This window comes from Heteronotia binoei, chromosome 1, assembly GCF_032191835.1.
Source record: "Heteronotia binoei isolate CCM8104 ecotype False Entrance Well chromosome 1, APGP_CSIRO_Hbin_v1, whole genome shotgun sequence".
NCBI lineage: Eukaryota > Metazoa > Chordata > Lepidosauria > Squamata > Gekkonidae > Heteronotia > Heteronotia binoei.
Window position 1 is genome coordinate 15,860,812 of NC_083223.1, and position 13,971 is coordinate 15,874,782.

Genomic DNA, 13,971 nt, shown 5'->3' on the forward strand with positions numbered 1-13,971 from the left:
AGAAAGAACCACTAGGTCAGATGCAATAGACCCAAGAATGAACCTCATTCACAGAAGAGATTTTTACAACTTCTCCATTTCCCCTGTACTTTCTCCCTTAATCCGTATCTTGTTCTCCTCCCCCGCCCAGTTCTGTAGGATCCCACGCTTTGGAAAAGATATTAATGATCTTAATTCTTAAATTCCAGTAAATTTACTATAAATAACATCTGGTATATGTTGATTGGTATAAGAGGACTCATTTTCACAGCTTTAGGAACAGCTGCTGCAAGGATCAAATTAAGTAAATTGAACACTCCCAGCTTGAGAGTTTTACAACCCTAGCACTTATCAGTGTGCTCTGTAACATCACCCTCCCCAAGCTGAAAATACAGATTAGCCAGCCTTATTGGGATATTGAAACAGAAATGTAAACTCCAGCAGTTATGAACTTCAACCAGCACAGAGCACTGAAGAAATATTATGCCAAGCCACTTACACAGCATTGCCCAAAGCCATATACTACTGTTGGAGTGCTTTCTTCCTCACGAAGTTACAATCTGAAAACTGTATGAATACTGTTGGCCACCTGTGGTTGCTACCGCAACATCTTACTCCTTGCAGATGACCCTTGTGGTGGGAGTTGCATTTAAATGCCTCAATATATGCACTCGCCCAGATGTGTGGAGCATTTGTGTGAGATAGCCACTTGTGCTCGGCTTGACTCCCATAGTAAAAACACTGAAATGTTATTCCTTGCTGTGTGGATCACCTGCACAAGGAACAGCTATTTAATGGTGACTGTTGAAATAACAAATCAGCTGTGACTTTTTAAGTATGTCTTTAAGGGTGGTGTTTATAGATGTGTGTGTACTGATTTCTCAAGAGTGTTAACAAAAGGATGTGTGAATGGAGCTGTATTTAGCTTATGAAACTAATGGTACTTGATCAGATGAAAAAAAAAATCTGCAAGGGAAGTGAGGGATCTAAATATGAACAGAATTCCAATTTTGTCATTAATTGCAAAAACTACCCGCCTTATGGGCAGATATAGATCCTCTGTTCTTGTTACAAGTGTAAATTGAAGGGTAATGTCTTGAGGGAATGAGTGTTTATGTGCGGTCATGTGTTTTAATGCTTTGGTTTTTTAAAAACCATGGCCATAAAGTTGCTTAGGTAATATATCAGGACAGAAATGTGTGTGTGTTCAATGTAGTATGGTTACCAGAATTCTTTCTTTGTTACATTCCACAACCTGCTACATTATCTTTCTGTATACTTTTAAGAACTACTTCAAACAATCTAATAGTTAACAGAGAGACTTTTAAAAGAGCTACATACCAAAGGGCAGGATTCAGTGGACTGCAGGCAGTATTCACATGCAGAGGTCCTTTACTGCTTCCCCTTTCTATAGCAGTACATTCTTCTGCCACTCAAACACATGCACCAATGGTGGTCTACTTAATGTAAAGTGCTATTGCTAGAAGGAAATTTGTTTCATTTGTGTCTGAGTGGAAATGCCTTTGGAGTGGGGGAATGCAGTTGGATCATAGCCAGTGTGAATGTGCTTACGTTGCACTGAGCGAGTGACCTTGCCTCACTCTCTTAGTGCTCCACCTTATATTTGTTGTGGGAAACAGCCAGAATCAATTGTCAGAGTAGTTAAAGTGTTGATGTTCAAGTAAAAAAAAAAATTCTGCAAGAATTTCTCCTAAAATCCATTTGACTTTTCTCAGCTAGAATGTAAGAGAAACTTTTGAAACGTTGTTCCGTCCGATATCATAGCATACCTAAATGGAAATTAAAACAGTGCAAATGGGATGGAAAATGAGGAAAAACTGGACTTTGACTAAAACAAAAGCTCCCTTTAAATCCTTCCTGTGAACATTTTCACATTAATCAGCCAAACTTTATTCTGTAGCTCTGTAATGAGAACTGACTGTGGATGTATAACAAGACTTTGATTTTTTTTTAAGACCGCCAGTGAAAACTTGACGGACAGGCAGTGATAAAAGCATGTAGTGTTTGATTTCGCCACGGGTCAGTAAGTTACAAGTTCCTTAATTCTACCCATTACAGATTTTTTTTCAAAACGTAATGCTCCTACTAGTTAAGGTAGGCAGAGTAATCAAACAGTTCAACAAATAAAATACATGGAATGCTCCTCACTGCTCTTTCTATTGCAGAGGGCTAGTGGGACATAGGTGGACGTGGTTGATCTGTTATCGGGGTGCCTGTGTCTCAGGAGATAAGTGGGGGGAAGTTGTATGTATAAATTACACTTCAAAGTGTTTGTTTTAAAGGGGCAGTGCCTTAAGTGGATAAATATATTTATATATGTATGACAAGGGTTTCTATGGAAAAGTTTGTCCATTATAAATATTTTTTAAAATCCTGTTGTGGACTTGGTTATTGCTTCAATGTCAAGGTTTCAGATTTGCCTCATTTAGCCAATTGCATATTTTGATATGTCATGTTCATTTTTGTAAAAGTGGATTCTAATATTTCAATCATTTTTCTTTACTTTTCCTTTTGAAGTTTTTTTTTCCCTATTGAAAACGCGAACAAAGTGCTGTATTTGGAAAAACTGTTTTTGGAGAGCTGCTGAACCATACATAGCAAGCGTGAGTCTTCTCTTCTGTGAAGGGTGGGAAGGTGATAAAAGAGCTGTACACGGGGGTAAAACTGAGCAGAGTCATGTCATTTCTGCATGAAGAGAAGGAGGTGTTTGAATTTCCTCTTGCCCTGTCTTACATGCAGTTTTCTGGACTTGGGAGTTACGGAACAAGTTCCAGTTACGCAGCAGCTGTAAAGAACAATGGAGCCATTTCTTGAGAAAGGCAAATTATTTCAGAAAAGGAATGAGGCCTGGCATGCTATTTAAGGTCGTGCCAAACAGCACTGCACATTTGAGTTTCATATGCAGAAACTCAGAAGATAGTTTATGGTACAACTTAGACCTTGTCTGCATAGGCTGGTTATATAGAAGATGGAATTAGCTATAGCACATGTGGGAGTCGATAAAACTTTTCTTCTACATTGTGTTTAAAAAACAGCAAGTAACAAGTAACCTTTTAAAAGTTCCTTTTTGGTTGCGTTGATTGACAACCAGGGTTGCCCCTATATTTTCTAATATAACACTTTTGACACAGCTTTAATAAAACCGTGAGAAACAGGTTAAAATTAAGCTTGTGGCAGGGTCTGTATGCAGAGAGTAAAGCATAAGAAATACTAGGGTGATGGCTGGCCCTTGAGTTCCAGCTTGGCTTGTGAAAGCAGCAGAGAGCGCACAGAATAGCGAATAGGGCCCAGTCATGATAGATGGTGTATACTGTAAGCCTGGTAAGGCCAAACAGCTGTACTACACTGATGCAGCACTTGTGCAAGTATTAGGACATTCTGTGTTTTTAAAATATATGTTAAGTTATCCTGAGGGCAGTTCTCGCTCTGTCATGAAGCTGACTGAGTGACTTTAGGCTAGAAATTCTCCTGTTGCCTGATATTTTGGCCCTTTGCAGTTTGGCTACAGACTGGACTAGGAGGCCAAGGCAGTTCTGGTGCACAATCTCAGGTTGCAAATAGGCACAGGAAGTGTGTAGTGATATGAGTGTCCTGTTTCTTTCCATAGATCTGTGTAGCTAGTAGACAGAACAGCCATTTTCCTCGTGCCCCGGCTTAATAACTTGCAGCAAATAAAGTTTTCCTGTTTAAGAGAGCAGACTGTGTTTCAAACTCCTCCCTGCACACTAGGGCCTTTGCTCATGCTAACATGCACACACAGGAGACGGGCTGAAGTAATTGGGAAACTTTGCCCTATGTAGGTGCATGTTCAGAGGCAGTTTATACTATGTTTCCCAAATCAGTGGTAATGTGGAAGGCTGTTCTTCCTTCTCCGATGTCAGCCTAACAATCAATGCTGCCAGTTAGATTATGCTGAGAAATAGTGGTTGGCTCAGAGTCACTGGGAAGCTGGAGCCCAGACTCAGTGCAGGTCCCATTTGCAGTGCTATGTGGGGGCGGCAGGAGAATGGAGAGGGCAAAGGTGGTAACGGCAGTTCTTGCCACACTGAGGGGGCAAGCTGGCAACAAGTGAAGGAGGAAATTGGATTTATACCTGCCCCTTTCCTTGGAGCAGCTTACAGTCTCCTTCCCACAACAACCTGTGAGGCAGGTGGGGCTGAGAGTTCTGAAAGAACAGCTCTGAGAGAACTATGACTGACCCAAGGTCGCACCAGCTGCTGCATGTGGAGATATGGGGAATCAAACCTGGTTCTCCCAGATTTGAGTCCAGACTCTTGACCGCTGTATGACACTGGCTCTCTATGGTTGTTTCACATTCCCTGTGAAACCTGTGGGAGTGGCCAGGTAGGGCTCTGTACCACCACTGCTTCCCATCTTTCAATAGTTGGGGTGAAGGGGAACCCCTCACCTTTGGTGCCTGTTCTGGAACAATGAGCCAGTAGTGCCCTGTTTGGAGCTGTGAGTTGTATTACCAGAAGCCACAACCTTGGCTTTCAGTTGCCTCAGCATTCAGAACACGCACCTTTATAAATGTGACTCAGTCTGAGCAAGGCAAGCAAATGATGCTAGTGCGTTGTAGCCTCTGCTTGTCTTAACTATTAAAACACTCATGTTGGGTCTCTTCTGCTGATTATTTTCTATTCACTGCTCTTCAGTTTCCAGCTCTGGGTTCTTCATAAGTGCATCCTTGACCTTTTGACATCAAAAAAAGGCAAAAAAAGATTTTGTAAAGCACTCCATACTAATTGAAGCACCAAGGAGGAAATTGGATCATTCAGGAAATTAAGACTAATGTTACAGTGGTAGAAGACACTGCCATGCATCTGTCCCATGATCCCATCCAATCCTTGCAGGGGTGACCAATGGTAGCTCTCCAGATGTTTTTCGCCTACAACTCCCATCAGCCCCAGGCAGCATGGCCAATGGCTGGGGCTGGTGGGAGTTGTAGGCAAAACTTCTGGAGAGCTACTGTTGGCCACCCCTGGAATTTTTAACATCTGTCACAGGGTGGCAGGATTAGCTACTTTTATTTGGGGGAAAGAAGACAACTGCAGATTTTTACCCCTCCCTTCTCTCTGAATCAGACTCAGAGTGGCTTACAATCTCCTATATCTTCTCCCCCCACAATACTCACTCTGTGAGGTGGGTGGGGCTGGAGAGGGCTCTCTCAGAACCTGCCCTTTCAAGGACAACTCTGCTAGAGCTATGGCTGACCCAAGACCATTCCAGCAGCTGCAAGTGGAGGAGTGGGGAATCAAACCTGGTTCTCCCAGATAAGGGTCCGTGCATTTAACCACTACACCAAACTGGTGCCAATAAGCAGGCTTGATACAAAAATAAGCAGGTTAGTAACTTGCATAATCTTCAACCTGTAGCAGAATCTGTCCGTTATAACAACAAAGACACGCAGTGGAAGCTAGAATTAGCTGTTAAAAAGTCGAGGCCAAAAGGCATGCTAGTCCAACATCACCTCGGGGCTTGTGAAATAGAAATCTCTGCTATATGATTACGTGCCGTAATTAGCGATGGTTCCTGTGGAGACATGTAATTTGAATGCCACTCACTACCAAAAGTTGCAGTTATCTGATCTTTCCTAATTGCTTCACCTGTCTCAGTGATGTCTCAATCACCGTTTCAAAAGGATCCCGGCCTACGGAAGGGAGACTTGATGGCAACAGTTGTGCTTTTTCCTGCCATGTAGGCGCCATTGACTTGGCAAGCCCCTGCATTAGTTTGACAGCCACAGTGACACAGTCACTCACACTTGGCCATATGTAATTCAGCATTAAATGGTACGTTTCCACTGAGGTTTAAAGGATTTGGCCTTGAAGAAGAAGAAATTGGATTTATATCCCGCCCACCACTCCGAAGAGTCTCAGAGCGGCTCACAATCTCCTTTCCCTTCCTCCCCCACAACAGACACCCTGTGAGGTGGGTGGGGCTGAGAGGGCTCTCACAGCAGCTGCCCTTTCAAGGACAACCTCTGCCAGAGCTATGGCTGACCCAAGGCCATTCCAGCAGGTGCAAGTGGAGGAGTGGGGAATCAAACCCGGTTCTCCCAGATAAGAGTCCACACACTTAACCACTACAACAAACTGGCTCTCTACACCAAACTGGCTCTTTCAAACACGGGTGCAAGGCGGGATAGTGACTTGCCTCCTATGTGTTTTTTTAAAAGACGTCTCAATCAGTCAACTTCAGTAAGCATATTATGATTACAGCATACTACACAAAAAATAAAGAAGCTTCCGCAAGTACTGGTGGCCTTACAAAAGCAAAAGCCAAGAGAATGTAAAGTCATCTATAAATACTAATCAAGTTCATGCAAGTTGATCTGAATCTCATGTCTTTTCCTGCTTGGCAGCTGGCCTACATGTTCCCACAGACGCTCAATAGCTTGCTACTTCTTCAGCATAAGTAACAAGACACCAGGTTAATTGTGCTGATTACTGCCAAGTTAAATATCAAATATGTCATATTAAGGTAAAATGCATCATGCTTCTTAAAGCACAAGGCACTGATAACTTAAAGAAGAAAAGTTAACTTTTGCAGGTTTGCCAAAGTACCTGATTTTTAAAGTACTAACACAGCTAGAGTTCTTAACTGGACAGATCAGATTTTCATGTTAAGGAAATCGGGCATTAATAAGTCAAAAGTTCACAACCCTTCCATTACTTCAAACAAAGGCCAGATATTACAGTGCTATCCTGGGTTGCATCTTCTAAGTCAACTAAAATCTATGGACTTAGAGAAGGGTGTAGCCTTGCTTAGGTCTATTATTCTGTTGTAATTTCATGTGCCAACAAGTAACAAAACAATTATCCTAAACTAAAATATATCAGCATTGGTCATACTAAACTGTGCTTTCCCCACATCTACGGTTCATATTACCTTAATTCTATTAAAATCCTATTAAAATAAAAGACTGTATCTCAGGGTGGCCAAACTGCGGCTTGGGAGCCACGAGTGGCTTTCACACATATTCTGTGGTTCTTGATGCCCTCACCACCCCACTGGTCAGCGGCCTGGAGAAGGCATTTAAAGTTGCTTTTTCCACTGCTTTCCTCCATTTGCTTTTCTTCCACCCATCTACCTACCTACTTTCCTTCCTGTCTTGTGGCTCTCAAACATCTGACGTTTATTCTATGTGGCTCTTATATTAAGCAAGTTTGGCCACCCCTGCTATATCTGCATCTTCTACAACTGCTACCACACTTGACTTTGTATCAGTTCAAGCAGTTTCGTTAGGTTTATGCATGTATCAATACAATCACCAGGGCACACTTCATTTTTTTTTAATCTGCAAAACAACATTAGTGGTGATTTTGTCAAAGACAATGATTTGAAACGAGGAGTGAGGCTTAGATGAATTCCATAAAGTGCATTTTAAGACAACAATTTCATTCTCAAGAGTTCCAGTAGTTCAGAATGGCAGCGAGTGTGTGAGATCACTAATTAAAGGCTGTCACGGTTCTCTTTAAAAGGCTTAATGATGCAAAAGAGTAGAACACTCCAGTAGAACACGGCACTTGAGCCCGAAAGATTCTACAAACCCTTCAAAAGAATCTTTGTTAAAGAGCAATCAATTCATACATTTACTGTTGGTACCACCAGATCGGGTGATCTACAGATTCTTACGGCTGTCCACTTACGCTACATCTGGGAAAAGCTCTTAACTAAGATTTAAAAGGATCTCCAAAAGCAATCTTTGTTTCAAAACCAGGTTAGCTTTGTTTCAAAACCAGGTTAACTTTGTAGTAACGGCTGAGCTATTTCTGTGTTTTGTCCCCGCAGGGATGAGACCTGGCTGAGGGTTAAGTGTTTTATGAACACTACAAGAAAACCTATGACAAGTATGCTGCCAAGAAAAACACCGAAGAAAAAGGCATAAGATGCTTGCTGACTTGTATCCTGAGGCTCTTTAGGGGCTGCGCTAACAAGGAGATCTTTCACATTCTCAAGAGAGCCGTTGTTGGGCAGTGGCTCAAGACCCAACAGATAGCACAGCAGGGGATATAAGTCTGTGGAGTTCATAGCTGGCTTGCTGATGTTCTTTCTAAAGGCAGGTCCATGGGCCAAGAAGATAGGGTGCATGTCTGGTAGGGTGTTGTCATATCCATGGTTGCCCACTAGAAAAAGAAGAAAAGTTCACAATTATTGTTAGCATTCATAGGTATTTACTTATGCGTCAAGAGAATAATTGACTCTTAGATGTTTTTTCAGGGGGGAGGGGGACTGAGGCTTGTGCTTTCAGTTCCTGGATCAAGAATAGTTACACAGCTGGAGTCGTTTTAAGTTAGACGCAACATGCGGATCTTGATGTGTTGGGTACCTAGAATGATTAAGACAACTAACATAATCCAGTAATAAAGGGAAGTGAAGCAATGCGGAAATCTTACTTGTTTGGCATTGCTATTATAAGCACACAAATCCACCATCCAACGTCACTGATCACCAGTTTAAAATACAGACGCAAAATCATTCAGAACTCTAAAAGAAGATAAAACATACAAGTTTGCTAAGCAGTACCAGGGCTTTTTTTTTGTAGCAGGAGCTCCTTTGCTTATTAGGCCATACACCCCTGATGTAGTCAATCCTCCTGGCGTTTACAGCAGGCCCTGTAAGAAGAGTCCTGTAAGCTCTTGGAGGATTGGCTACATCAGGGATGTGTGGCTGAATATGCAAAGGAGTTTCTGCTACAAAAAAGCCCTGAGCCATACAAACTTTGTTGCAACGTAAAAATAACCTGCGTGTTACAATATTGACAGATCAAATGTAAGGGTACCTTATTTCTCTTTACCCACTAACATAACACACTTGCTACCAATACACAGCTCTCACAGCTGGACTCCGATGCTTTGAGCCAGCATGAGGTAGTGGTTGTAGTGTCAGATTAAGACCTGAGTTCAGATCCCTACTCTGTCATTGAAGCTGGCTAGGTGACTCGGGCCTGTTGCACATTCTCAGCCTAACCCTACCTCACGGGGTTGTTGTGATGACAGAGGAGAGAACTACAGAAGCCATTTCCGGTCACCACTGGGGAGAAAGGCAAGCTATAAATAAAATAAATGAAAACCAGCTAACAGGACTGAATTCCAATAAGTCATCCCCAGAGAAGAAAGTAGAACAACGTTAAGTGCTGTTATTCAGGCTAATAGCAGAAGTAGCTCTAAAGCAATTTCCTTGTTTTTGAACCTTGTGCATTTAAGTGTATATTACTCCATATATTTGATCAATAAACATTCTTGTGCAGGAGGAAGAATATTTTATACGCTCAACAGAAGGAGTATTTTGAAAAAAAGCTTTGCAGCCAAATTCACTCTTGCCATCTTTTCTAGAGTAACTTTCTGCACACAGCTTGACAGTAGTTCTTTTTCTTTGAGGTACAGGAGCCTGAGATCTACGCTAATCCAAAGCCAGCTAGCAGGGCTGACTGCACAAAAGGAATCTGGGTTTCTCTCCCACAGATTCAGACATAACACTGGATCACACTGGCTCGTGTTAGCTCAGCATTCTTTTCAACACTCTGGGGTGTCGAACTCATTTGTTATGAGGGCCGAATCTGACATAAATGAGACCTTGACGGGCTGAGCCATGTCAGGTTGGGCCGGGCCATGTGTGTATCTATTTATGATCAGGTAGCAGAGATATAAACTTTATAAAGGATACAGACAAACACAACGTTTTTTAAAAACCTTAAAACATCGCCATTCGGTCACTAATTCTCCCATGGGATCCAGGGAACTGGGCAAAGGAAGTTCTGGCTCTTTCCTTCCTTCCCTAAGGGACCAGGAGGGGGAGGAGACTAAGCCAATAGAAGGAAGAGTGACTTGACTTAGTAGCTCTGTTCTGTGACTGAGAAAGCCTGGCAAGGCAAGCTGTTATGCAAAAGGATGCAAGAGAGATGGAGAAGGCAGCAGATGACAGCCAGTTGCAGGGGGCCTGATAGGAGCCTTCTGGGGGCCTGATATGGCCCCCAGGCCGCATGTTTGACACCCCTGGTTTACATGGTAAGAAACAGTACTCACATTCGAATTGGTCAGATTTGTTCTGCAAGATTTCCCATCCTTCGTCAGCCACTGCCAAGATTGGCTGAATCCGACTGTTGTGGGTGTAATGCAGCCTGCTTGGGATGTCCTCCTTTTTATAGACAGTCATGTTGGGGTGAGCTTTGACCAAAGCATTGTATACGTCATCAAGTTTGCCTTCAGATAATAAAAAAAAGAGGTAAGGGGTTTAATTACCAAATCCCGACAAATTTCCCCCTCTACGCGCTACAGCTCTTTCAAAAAAGAAGTAGCAGTTTTAATCTGCTGCTCACCCTCTACCTATATGTAAGGACTGGAAACTTCCATTTCAGTGTACCTGACGAAGCAAACGTGCACATACCCTGACTAAAACTTTGTTGGTCTTAAAGGGGTCACGGGACTTGAACTCGGTTCAGTTATGCTTCAGTGCAACTTCATTAACAGAAGCAGCAAATCAAAACGGCTGCGCTTAGAACCAATATTCCCTCTAAGCTGTTGAATCTTGCGAGCAAAAATTCTACTTTGTGAGCCACTGGCATTGAAGCAGTGAGCTACTGCATACATTCGTTTGCTCTGGGGCCATTTTTCCTGAGCTAAGACAAAATTGTGTGAGCCGGAGGCTTAAAACTGTGAGCTAGCTCACACTAACTCAGCTTAGAGGGAACTCTGGTGATCTCCGATCCAAATACTAACCAGGGCTGACCCTGCTTAACATCTAAGATCTGACCAGATCAGATTGGCCTGCGCTATCCAAGTTAGTGCTCCTCAGCAGTTTACTCTCCGTCAGAAGCCCTCTGAAATAAACTTGTCTTTCAGGCTTTTCTGAATGCAGGCAGTATCGGTGTGCTATGAACCCACTCTGATAAGCTGTGACTGAGAGAGCCCATGATCTAGCTGAGTCTCGGTGCTTGTGATCCTATTCGGTGCGGGGTCGTAACAAAGAACCAAAATATTGGAAGGGTCCCAACTAGCAGCAGTTGTAAGATCGGCCGCTACCGCACAGCCACACAAGTACTCTCTTGCCACCTGCAAATTGCAGGACTGACCCTCTCACAGCAGCTGCCCTTTCAAGGACAACTCCTGCGAGAGCTATGGCTGGCCCAAGGCCATCCCAGCAGCTGCAAGTGGCGGAGAGGGGAATCAAACCTTGTTCTCCTAGATAAGAGTCTGCGCAATTTGGAAGAAAAAAAAAAAGACCCTGCAAATTGCATGACTGACACTGCGCACGACGATGTTTTGCGGCCTGGGATCCCACGGTCAAAGGGCTCCAGTCTGTGTGCCCGTCATCCCATGTGCAGTGTTCACATACTAGCAGTAAATCGGCTGGAGGGAAGTTATAAAAACTCTGAAGAGCTGCGCAGAGTCCTGTGTGCGGCATACACATAAAACACTGTGTGGGTCTGTTAAAGCCCAAACTGTGGCAAGAAGTCCTACCATCAAATGCCGTTTGTTAGAACGCTGTACTTGGCAGCTGAAAAGCACCGTGGGTGGCTACAATCCTGCTTCAAGTCATTCACTCCCACTGCCTCTGAATATCTACACTTTGACAAGGGGTTAGAGACAATACACAGAGTGGCCAAAGTCTCCATGGTTCTGTCTTAAACAGGAAAGAGGCACATTGTCAAATCCACATGCCTAACTTGTAAGCAATGTTCCCTCTAAACTGCAGAGTCTTGTGGGCAAAAATTCTTTGTGAGCTACTGGTATCAAAGTTGTGAGCTACTGGCATGAAAGTTGTGAGCTATTGCATAAATTATTGTGCTCTGGGGTCATCCTTCGTGAGCTAAGACAAAAATGTGTGAGCTGGAGGCTAAAAATATGTGAGCTAGCTCACGCCAACTCGGCTTAGAGGGAACACTGCTTGTAAGCAACATGACATGGTTCTAATCAGCGTTCTCTCTAAGCTGAGTTAGTGTGAGCCAGCTCACGGTTTAAGCCCCCAGCTCACATTTTTGCATAACTAACTTATGCAGCAGCTCACAACTTTAATGCCAATAACTCACAAAGCAGAATATTTGCTCACAAGACTCCGCAGCTTAGAGGGAGCACTGGAGACCACCAAAGAAGATAAGGGTCTCTACATAGAGGAAGGCAATGGCAAACTGCCTCTAAATATCTCTTGCCTTGAAAAGCCTACGTGCTTGCCATTAATCAGCTGTGACCTGATGGTAAAAACCCCAAAACTGCTCAGGCAGATCTGGCTGTAGTTTCAATCTCTTTAAAAAAAAAAAAAATCTATGCATCTATTTTAACTTTCGCCTTTACATTGATAAGCAGCGTAAGTTTTTTGTGTTCTTGCGCTTTGTTCCTATATTGTTCCCTACCTTGACTCAAGAAAGAAAGAAAGAAAGAAAGAAAGAAAGAAAGAAAGAAAGAAAGAAAGAAAGAAAGAAAGAAGTGAATTTTTAAATAAACTAACTGGGAAAATCTTGATGGATACCCAGCACACAAGAACTGCTAGCTCACGCTAACTCAGCTTAGAGGGAACACCGGTTGTTACCACTAACTCAATTTTGTTAGAGTCTACACAGACTAATAACTATTATTTAAATAGCATGACAAGAGCGTGATTAGTATTTTTAAAGATTTAATGGTTTTTTCCCTCTGCAGTGCTTGCAAAGACTTTGTTTGCCAAAGTTTGTCATAAGAATTTCCCCGTCATCTGAAAAACAAGTATAAAAAAGAATCTCGCCCCCTAACCTTGAACATGGGCAGCAGATCCTCTGATCCTCAAGTCTTTAAATGCAAACGGATGTCGATGCTTAATTCTAACAAAATCCAAATATATTATTTCCTACCTTCTACTGGTAAAATCGCTACAGCAGGCGAATGGTCAATCATTGTATACCAGTCTCTGTCCACGTACTGGTCAAGCTCTATGATCCTGTCCCTTGACAGCTGTGCCATTCCGTGGTCGCTCGTGACGATGACGTTCAAAGCGTCCCACAATTTTGCTCCCTTCAGCTCCTGCACAAGATAGCTCAGCAGATCGTCGACGTCCCTAATGACCGACTCCATGCGAGGATTATCGGGGCCCAAAACGTGTCCCTTCTCATCCGGCTGCTCCCAGTACAGCAGTCCGAGATTGATGGGATCTTCGGATGTAAACCACTCGATAAGCTTGGCGATGCGCTCTTGAAATGAAACCGATTCGTTGTAAAGCAGGTAGCGTGTGGGAAAGGCCCCGTGGATCTTGACATCCGTTCCCGGCCACATCGCAGCTCCGCTTCGATGTCCCTGAAGCTGGTTCGTGATCCACACTGGATAAGCGTCTTCCCAAAACTTTGAATTGTACATGGTCACGTGGTTCATGGAGAAAGTCTCGTTCAAAACTGGATCGTACATCTCGTTGGCCACGATGCCGTGGTTCTCGGCAAAGAGACCCGTTACCATCGTGTAGTGGTTGGGGTACGTCTTGGTGATGAACACATTTGTGATCTGTTTGACGTGAACACCATATTCCATGAGCTCGTGGAAATGGGGAGTTGGGAATCTATAGATATAATCCCATCTGAAGCCATCAAACGATACCAGTAATACCCTCTGTTGTTTTGGCAAGAAACTCAGAGTCCTTGGGAAGATCAGTGTACAAATGACCAGGAATCTGCAATAGCCATTCCAAAGCATCCCTGCAGACAGTCTTGATCCACCCACTAGGTAAGCATCTGTAAAGTAAAAGTGCACAACAGGCTTCAAGGATCAGCAAATAAAAAGATCTATTTGTTTTCTATATACCCTGCCTTTCCCCACATTGCTCTCTCCTTTGCACCCTCCTAACACCCCTTTGGAGGAGTCACGTGGCACAGAGTGGTAAAATGCAGTACTGTAGTCCAAGCTCTGCTCACTACCTGAGTTTGATCCCAGTGAAAGCTGGGTTCAGGTAGCTGGCTGAAGGTTGACTCAGCCTTCCATCCTTCTGAGGTTGGTAAAATGAGTGCTTGGC

General features: G+C 43.3%; 1 protein-coding gene across 1 annotated transcript; it reads right to left on the reverse strand.

Moving 5' to 3' along the window:
• Window positions 1–7,279: 7,279 nt before the first annotated feature.
• Window positions 7,280–13,717, reverse strand: ENPP5 (ectonucleotide pyrophosphatase/phosphodiesterase family member 5). The gene is made up of 4 exons (XM_060231299.1): window positions 12,827–13,717; window positions 10,029–10,205; window positions 7,550–8,129; window positions 7,280–7,485 (listed from the first exon to the last, which is right to left on the reverse strand). The coding sequence occupies exons 1-3, from the start codon at window positions 13,653–13,655 to the stop codon at window positions 7,747–7,749; spliced, it is 1,389 nt and encodes a 462-aa protein (XP_060087282.1). The 5' UTR covers window positions 13,656–13,717; the 3' UTR covers window positions 7,280–7,485; window positions 7,550–7,746.
• Window positions 13,718–13,971: the final 254 nt, after the last annotated feature.

Bases quoted from the DNA above. Each gene is read 5' to 3' on its own strand.
- ENPP5 (XM_060231299.1), bottom strand. From the start codon at position 13,655: ATGCTTTGGAATGGCTATTGCAGATTCCTGGTCATTTGTACACTGATC. The intron at 10,206-12,826 runs GTAGGAAATAAT...TATTATCTGAAG, and splicing joins AGCGATTTTACCAGTAGAAG to GCAAACTTGATGACGTATAC. The intron at 8,130-10,028 runs GTGAGTACTGTT...TTCTTTTTCTAG, and splicing joins CAAATCTGACCAATTCGAAT to TGGGCAACCATGGATATGAC.